The 8,991-nt window shown below is 34.7% G+C and overlaps 1 protein-coding gene across 1 annotated transcript; it reads right to left on the bottom strand.

Annotated features, from left to right (window-relative positions):
* Positions 1 to 33: 33 nt before the first annotated feature.
* Polr3E (RNA polymerase III subunit E) lies at positions 34 to 8,589 on the bottom strand. Its single transcript, XM_076117711.1, has 8 exons — positions 8,454 to 8,589; positions 8,129 to 8,347; positions 7,493 to 7,652; positions 5,847 to 5,962; positions 5,434 to 5,574; positions 4,527 to 4,698; positions 3,265 to 3,461; positions 34 to 3,003 (listed from the first exon to the last, which is right to left on the bottom strand). Exons 1-8 carry the CDS (start codon positions 8,481 to 8,483, stop codon positions 2,566 to 2,568), a joined length of 1,473 nt encoding a protein of 490 aa, XP_075973826.1. The 5' UTR covers positions 8,484 to 8,589; the 3' UTR covers positions 34 to 2,565.
* Between the last annotated feature and the right edge of the window lie 402 nt (positions 8,590 to 8,991).

Below are 8,991 nucleotides of genomic sequence, written 5' to 3'. Positions count from 1 at the left end.
CAATTAAGTGGTTATTAAAGTTAAACGAGGAGATAAATAATAAAATGTTTTATTTCGTTTACAAAAATTAACAACTTATCGATTAAATCACAAATTGCTCATACACAATTTACACATTATGATAGCATAAAATCGTTTTATATACAAACTTATGTACAAATGCGATATATTAACATTTTTCACTTAGCACACAGCTGCTTTCAAAATAAGCTAGAATTCATACACTTTGTTTGAAAAGAACAATGAGACTGACCTGCAAAACGAAATGAAACAGTGTAACTCGTAAAGGGTGGTACAATATGGTTCTAAATGCCTTTCTTTTAAATAATTACGTACAGTTAGCTAAACTTGCTACTATTAGAACCATTCCTCGATTTCAGTGAACTTTTACGTGTAAGTATGTGGAGTTATGCTTGGTTTTAAAGTCAATAAATGCTGAAAATAGCTAGCTTCGGAAATAATAATACATTAACACAAATCATAAGTAAAAGAATTCTATTGCAATACTTGCAGGAATATAGGGACAACTTGGCACTAGAAACTAGACTGTTTTACTTATTTCCTACTTTGTTTAGTTATCGACCATTTGTCTAGTATAACAAACAACTTCAACAATATTTATTTAGATCTGTGGCAGTGAATATGGGAATTTGCTATCGGAAAGTGGATAATTTTTCTAATTTGAATACAATATAATGGACTGCCTAGATATTTAGGAATAACTATACCTTATAAGGCTTGATTTCATATTAGGTTGGGGAAAGTCTTTTCGCATTATAGTATGTATGAACTTGTAATAAAATCTCTTTGACTTCAAGAATCACAAATGAGTACACTGTTCATTAGGTTTCTTTCAGTGAGCTCGTGAGGTACTCAAATATCGAGCTTTTTTTTGTGTAGAGAAAAGATTTTATGACAAGTTCATATATACTATAATGCGAAAAGACTTTTTTCTCGACCTAATATCTAACAATACCACTGTATATGAACTCTTTTCTAGTACAGGCTTCAGTTAAGGCACAACTCAAATGGAGATAAAACCATCGCCTAAGCCTACTAAGATAAATATATTTTACCTCGAGCCAAGATAGAGCCGACTGAAGCTTTTAAAGAGGATACAAGGACATTTATTAAACATTTTAGCTAGAAATAAATATGGTGCATACAGTACGCCATATTTTCATACAATGGATGTTATTACTATAATCTAACAACTTAGTAGAGAGACTTGTATGCGAGGGTTGCAGCTGGTAAATGTAAGCTTTAGAATTTAGAACATTAATGCTTATCGCATCCACAGGCTTATGCAGCTGACGGTAGCCTGATTGATATAGCTACTATAATGTTGGATATACACAGAATACTTAATTATAAACTTGACACGTGTACCCCAAGTCCCTCAGCTAAGTCGTCGTACAGTTGGTTATCTATATGTAAAACTAATGCAATCAGTCAAACAAAAACAATCTGAGATAGATTACTCTAACTAGAAGAGTCTAATAGAACATAATTTCCAAGTTCAACAACCTTCAACTGCGAGTCACATTTCATACAAGATCATAACTTAATTAACACTAAACCGCTCAGCAGTTCTTACTCTACTTAGGCATAAACATCTAAATCATTACAAAACATGACTTGATAAACAATTTTAAACTTTATCACTACAAACATAAAGGTTAAAATTGATACACAACAATTGATATTATTATTTTAATTCATAGTAACTTTGTTACAAGCATAGTCATGTCAAAGCAACATTTTGTAGTCTTTACACTCTCGACTTTATAATTATTGTGAACTATGAACCGATTTCGTTGTTAGTTATAGGATATTGTTAAGTTTGATTGAGGAAGAAAACCATCATGTAGAAAAGTCAATTTTAAACTGGTAATTATTTTTCATATTTACTTAACCCGTGCACGTAACATACGTACGTATACGTGTACGCATTATTAATATATCAACAATGATGGTATAGTACTTAGAACTTCTTACAAACAAATAATGATTTTGATACAACAAATTTCTTCTGAATCAATTGGTGGGCTTTGTGTTAGCTGCATTTACATAAAAAAACATATATTTTTGTATTCGTTTAACTATATTTCTTTATCTATTAAATCTAATTATTGCTTCTTCCAGTAATATTTCATGTTCAGTTAATTTATTTAATAACTATTATTTGAAACTATTTTGCCATTATATTGTTACAATCTGTTTCACAACTGCAAAAATAAAAAGGAGATAAAAAAACTGTTAAATAATAAAGGATTGCTTTGAACAATATTTTTTTTAAAGATGTACCATTTCTATATATTATAAAGTATGTAAAAGTTGTACAACTTACTGAACAAACATTTCACCAAAATCATAAACATAGCATCAAATGATAACAAGCAGTCTATCTATCTCAGTCAGTATTACAAAACGGGTACAGCAGTTGAGAAACAGTGTATATTGTCAGCACGATTGTCGATCTAGTTCACAGTTCACTTACAGTTTCACTAAGCAACACTGGTGGGTGCACTACACTACAATTTGATAACCTAGCCGAGGCAACGATCACGTCGCGTCTTGCGCACTGCTAGAACTTATATTTCTAGTCCTTTTACCACTGCCTGTAGCCGATTTATTTTTATGTCTCTTTCTATCGCCGTCCTCCTCACTCACACTGTTACATCTTGGCTTCGGACTCATCAGAGTGTCCGAACTGATGGAGTCCCGTTGAGATTTCTTCCTTTGACGTTTGGGCACATTTTCGCCTATCAGCATCTCGTTGAACAGTCTCTGGCGAGCTTCCCAGTACAAGTTTTGTCGTTGGACCACGTCGGGGTATTTCGCTTCGAAGGCCGTGTCTGGTGGGATCACGAGTTCCCAGCCTACTCGCTGGTTGAACTTGGCCACTGAACGAATGATGTCTAATACTTCGAGAGGTGGTAAACGAACTGCTGCGGCCACCTTTCGTCGATCAACGTATGGATGTTGTGTGAAGAGATACAACTGAAAAGAGAGAAAACCCATTATTCCAAGATGCTTAGCATTATAAACTCACTCATGCCATAGAACCTGTAACCAGGTAACCGCAAAAACATAAACCTACTCCATATTTTAAATCAGATTTGTTTGAATATCAGGGAATTTGAAGACACTTGACGGAATTTTCATTTTTAAAGGTACAACTATGAAACATCTCATGCTCTACGCAGGTATATTGTTGAAAAGAAGACATTTAATGTTTATTTACGGTTAAAGAGTACTTACAACATGATCCCTGGCAGCACACATAAGCCTGGGCGGGACGGGCGCTGCTCTGGTGTACAGGTCAGCCGAGCGCGACGCCCATAATCCACGCACGCAGCACGCGGCGCCACTCAGTGCTGACAACAGCGCGGTCTCCGACAACGGACCGTCCGCTGTCCGCACTAACGCTCGGAGGTCGTTGAATGTCATCAGTTTAGCTAGAAGGAAAAAAGATGATCGAGATTAATTGATAAGAGAAAAAGTTGAGTAGAGATGGTTTATAATTCGATAATTCTTAAATACGGGCTTAATGTCTGTCTAATTGTTATACATGCTTTATTCACTTCTTGATGGAATGTAGAGTCTCTAACCTGCATTGACCCAGCATGATGGATCCAAGACCTAACCTTGGGGAAGGACCATATCAAACGCAACAATTTTTTATTTACTATTTTAATGCACTATATGAATGTATTGAACTAATTTTTATTTTTTGTTTATTTCATAAGTGCAGATCAATCAAATGCGTAATGTATTGTAGCGTTAAATAGTACAAAAAAAGTATGTTATGACGGTTTTTCTAATGCGTGTCTAATGCAATTGTATTTGCATTTAATGAAATTCTGTCATGTTCACACGTTTTAATACCGTGATAAGCTATTTTACAACACATTTTATCACTGACTAACCGCGATAAAATCAATAATAACGTTGGAAGTCGGCCCTATGAGCAGCTATGCGCAATAAATATTAGCACACAATAGTGCACTTCAGTTAATGTCTTACAGACTACTTATATGTCAAAACCAGAACACATCAATTAAATTGCATGGTAGTATTTCACTTAAACTTTATTGTCATGTCTAATATAATATGCAATATCTTAAATAGGTACCAACAAGGTGACTTTAAAATAGAAACTAGTTAAAGTGGTCGATCATCGGTTTTGTTTTATTAGCATTAGCATTAAAATGCTTTGATAAGTACGCAGACACTATAAACAGAACACATTTTTCTATTTTCTTCAAGACCTTTTTGGCTTAATCCGCCTATATCAGAGTGATTCTCATTCTGTCGTATGGTTAGTGGTCAACCTGGTGTCAAAGTTGTTCAAGCCGCCCGAAAGGCCTTTGACATGGCTTAACGACTGTTATCTTATTAGACAACAACCGGGACCGACTATTTACGTGCCCGTGCATCAAGAGTGATAAAAATGCCTTAAAAAATTCAGTCTCATTAATTCCACGGTAGCAACTATTATAGAACGTCAAATAAGTAAGTACCTCTAATAAGTATCTCCTTGATCTGCTCGGCGGGTGTGGGTAGTTCGGTGGGCGCGGTGTCGGCCTCGTCGTCGGGCGGCGGCGGCACGAGCCCGCGCACGTACTCGCGCGCGCGCACCGTCAGCGCCGACCCGTCCGACGTCGTCGCGCTGAACAACTTCAGCCGCTCCAACTGTACACACAGGTCATTGTGACTTGTAGTGCCTAGTTATTATATTATTTACATTTGTGTTGAGATTTTTTTAATTTTAAATTGATAGATATGAAAAGTTTTGCCAATATTGATAACTAATGTAGATTAAACGGATAAAAGCACCGGCATCAAACAAAAAAATTAATTATACTCTAATTATCTTGAGGAAAATTTTGGTATTCTTTTTTTATTTGTTAGAAGATCGCGATTTTGACGGAAATGTGTTTGTTGTGGTGCATAAAACGCACACACAGGGACAAATTACAATTACACATAATAATATAAAACTCATACTTACATAAAGACATCGGACAGAATGTAGAAACATAAAATTGTCAAACCACTGATATGAAAAAGCATAATACTTATTTGAAATTAAACGAAACAAATATATAAAGCAATAAAACCCGACAACTGTTTTATTTCAAATAAGTAGTATTTGCATAAACATTAGGATGATATAATAATAACAATAAAGCATGATACTCATTTGGCAGATTATATATTGTATGACATGATTACAAATTATTGACTGGGTTGACCAAAGCAGTACTGGCGGCTATAAAACTGACGAGTCGCTAGGAAAACCAAAGCTCTCAATTAAATATGTATGACTGCAATATATGAGCCCAGTGCAGGATGATAAATAGTGGCTAACTGAAGCCTATACACTATCAGCGGACATAGGTAATGATAAATGATTAGCAAACTTACCTCAGCGTGGTCAGTGTCACAAGCTTTCCACATAGCGTCGTACCAGCTCTCTCCAGCGATGCGCTGTGATATAGTCTCGAAAGACTTCTCCTTCGCCTTCTTAGATACCTCCGTCTCTTGACGCGCAAACTTCACTGTCACCTATAGATAACATTTTACAATGATTTATGTAACAAAATTCTTGCAGAGAACATAATTTATTGCTATTGTTTTATTATTTCTGTTATAAAGTTGATTTAAGAATGTTTTAATAGTGTAGACAAGTCAATAGGTCAGTATCTTTTGCATAGTATAGAATAATATAAAAAAACAAAGGCATAACAAAATTAAAATATTACATCTTCTAAAATGTTTTATACTATAAAATTTTTACTATTTTTATAAAGTATCATTAAAAATGTATAATATGTTACCTGCTTAGCCTCAGGTTCATTGTCTTCTTCATCTGAATTTTCAGCCTTGTTCTTATCCTGTTTGCGCTTATCTTGTCTGTCATAGTATGAATATGACGGCCTCATTTGAATAACACCTACAAATAACACAAAGATTGTTAACAAAAACACACACACACATTAACTGCACTTTTATATATTATGGTGTTTTTAAGAAAGAAAATAGGGGTTTGGTTTCCCGTTGCATAAAAATCTTGCAAAAGGTCGTGGCCCATAATCCGACCCGGTTCAAAAAAGTTTTTGTACAAAAACGAAAATGGTGGTAAATAATGCAGATATAACCCACTTTTCATTACATGTAAAAGTAAAAAAAATATTTAATGGAGAGATTGTTCAGAAGACCTCTAAAAATTGGATAATAATTAGCTGCACAAGCGGTTTCGCCCGTCTGTAAATTATTTTATCCCATGGAAACATGTCATTAGGAAAAAAGTATAGGTACTATGTCCGTCTCCAAATCTAATATGTATATCTCTACACTGCAATTTAATCAAAATATTGCAAGCATAGTATACTTTTTATCCTGGGCTTTACTTTTTCATCAAGAAAATATTGATACACCTGCTGCTTTCTTGGACAATGTAATAGATATTGATGAAGCTGATTAAACATTAAAAAAAATAAATATTTTTTATTTTCTCTTCCCTAAAACTACAAGTTATAAGTTAAGTTTTAAATTACAGTAGATCACATTTTTAATTATTATTATTTCATGAACCCCACCAGCCACAATAATGCGCCAGTTACTATTGAAAAGTACAATCACTTGTCTTTGATACCCGCCATTTTTCTTTTCTGTACGCCGTAGGTATATTTTTCACACTAAATGGGCCATGACCTTTCAGCAGCTTGTAATCTCATAATATTTAATGTTGACTATATTTGTCAGTTATGGGTATGAATTATCCCAAACACTATATTATAACTTCATCTAAGAGTACTTCAGAATCAAAAACAGCAATGTTATATTGTTTTTAATAAGTATATATGTTACTGTAAAAGCCCGAACTGTGGTAAATCCTAAGATTTTCCGGTAAAACCTAAGATTTACCAACTCTCAATGGTAAAAGTCCGAACGTTCTTTTATTTCGAACTTTTACCACCATTTAATTGGCAAATCTTAGGATTTACATAATGACACGGTAAAAGTTGATAAAGTCATATTGTAATGTGTTTGAGCCGTAATATAATGATATTGCTAGGGATATAATTATATGCCGTAACATAATTATAATGAGAGTTTGAAGATGTCGCCGGAGCCCCGCTTCGCGGGGCTCCTCCTTCTGGGTGGTTTAAAAAAAAAATAACCACGAATAGCTTCGCTTCGCTCGCTCCCACCTCAGCCTTCTAACCTAACCTACCCATGTTGGTTTGCCGAAAACTCCTTCTTTATAACTATTAAATTATTTTATATTAGCTACATTTACCTGCCCTTGAGGTATATCCTAAGATTTACCAAGTGAATAGGGGTAAAAGTTCGAAATAATAGAGTTATTTGGACTTTTACCGTTGAGAGTTGGTAAATCTTAGGTTTAACCGGAAAATCTTAGGATTGACCACAGTCCGGGCTTTTACAGTAACATATACAATAATAATATTATTCTCACCTTGTATAGGTGTACAATGTAGTTCCTTATCCTGCAGTATAGCCACGGCATAGTGTTCAGTCTCCTTACAAGGAGTACTGCTCTCGTACACTATCTTATCCATCATGCCATGCTTAAAGTACTGTGATTTGTCCTTCTCTTTCACATGCCATGAAGACTCCTGTTTATACAAAGTTGTTACTATCAAATAGGCTTAGGAATTTTGGAGTTAACATCATACAGTTTTTATTATAGTTGTGTAATTGAGTTGACATCTGTTTCAATAAAGTATGATGCAATTTGTTCTAATGTTAAAGTATAGAAATGGTAGTGTATATGGTTCAATTATCACTATAAATCTCTTTAAACTAACAAATGTGAAGTGAACGCTAGGAAATGTGACTGGGAGTATGAGTTTAATATGGAATTCATTTTAAAGATACTTTTCCCTTAGTACAACAAATTTTAATATTAAGAATGTAAAACAACACAAAAAAAAATTGGTTTATTCCTTTAATGCACACAGTCATCGTAACATTGATTCGACTTCTGCAGAATCGGAGGTCACAGGATGTCATGAGTATAACTCACCACACCTTCAGAACTATACATTTAAAAAACGTTTGGTATGAGAAAAATCGATGTTTTATAAGTTACCTGCTGTCCGTCCGTGTTGATAGCAATTTGCTCGCCTTTAGAAGGACAATATCTGTCGCTGTACGTATCCAAACCGATCTCAAGCCTAACCATCTTGTTCTTAGGCTTCACAGATGCATTCAAAACTTTAACGTCTTTCCAGTCCCTATTCGCCGGTCTCACCGGGTACTGATATATATACAGGTTCTCTGATAACGCCTGCGATAGATACACTGGTATCTGAAACCACATTACATTAAAATTTTATCAAAATCTACTTTTTTCACATAACAACATAACCTAATGGACTACCACGTTGTTTGTTAATAAGGATAACGTTTTTTACCTCTTGCACAACAGGGTCTTCTTCCTCCATAGTGTATTAACTTATTTTTGCAAAAAAAGGTATACCATCACCGGAATAATGTGGAAAAAATGTAAAAAGTCACACGCAAAGCCCGTATGACAGGACGAGACCACCATTTTTGACAGGACTAGTGGAGATAAAAGTGTTTTCGAGCATTATACAATTTACGGTTTCAGTTTAGTCGAGTTAACAACTAAACTCTTACTTTTGATGGATACTATAACATTGATAACTTACATTAGGGGTTAAGAGATCTTAAAATAGATCTATACTAATATTTTAAAGCTGAAGAGTTTATTTGTTTGTTTGAACGCGCTAATCTCAGGAACAACCGTTTCGATTTGAAAAAATATTTGTTCAGTGTTAGATAGCCCATTTATCGAGGAAGGCGTTAGGCTATATATCATCACGCTACGACCAATAGGAGCAGAGTAGCAGTAAAAAATGTTATAAAAACGGGGATTTTGACCCATTCTCTCTTATGTGACACAAGCGAAGTTGCGCGGGTCAGCTCTTA

This window comes from Anticarsia gemmatalis, chromosome 8 (assembly GCF_050436995.1).
Source record: "Anticarsia gemmatalis isolate Benzon Research Colony breed Stoneville strain chromosome 8, ilAntGemm2 primary, whole genome shotgun sequence".
Classification (NCBI taxonomy): Eukaryota; Metazoa; Arthropoda; class Insecta; order Lepidoptera; family Erebidae; genus Anticarsia; species Anticarsia gemmatalis.
Note: the sequence above shows the minus strand (reverse complement) of the source record. Positions and strands in the feature narration are given on the sequence as shown.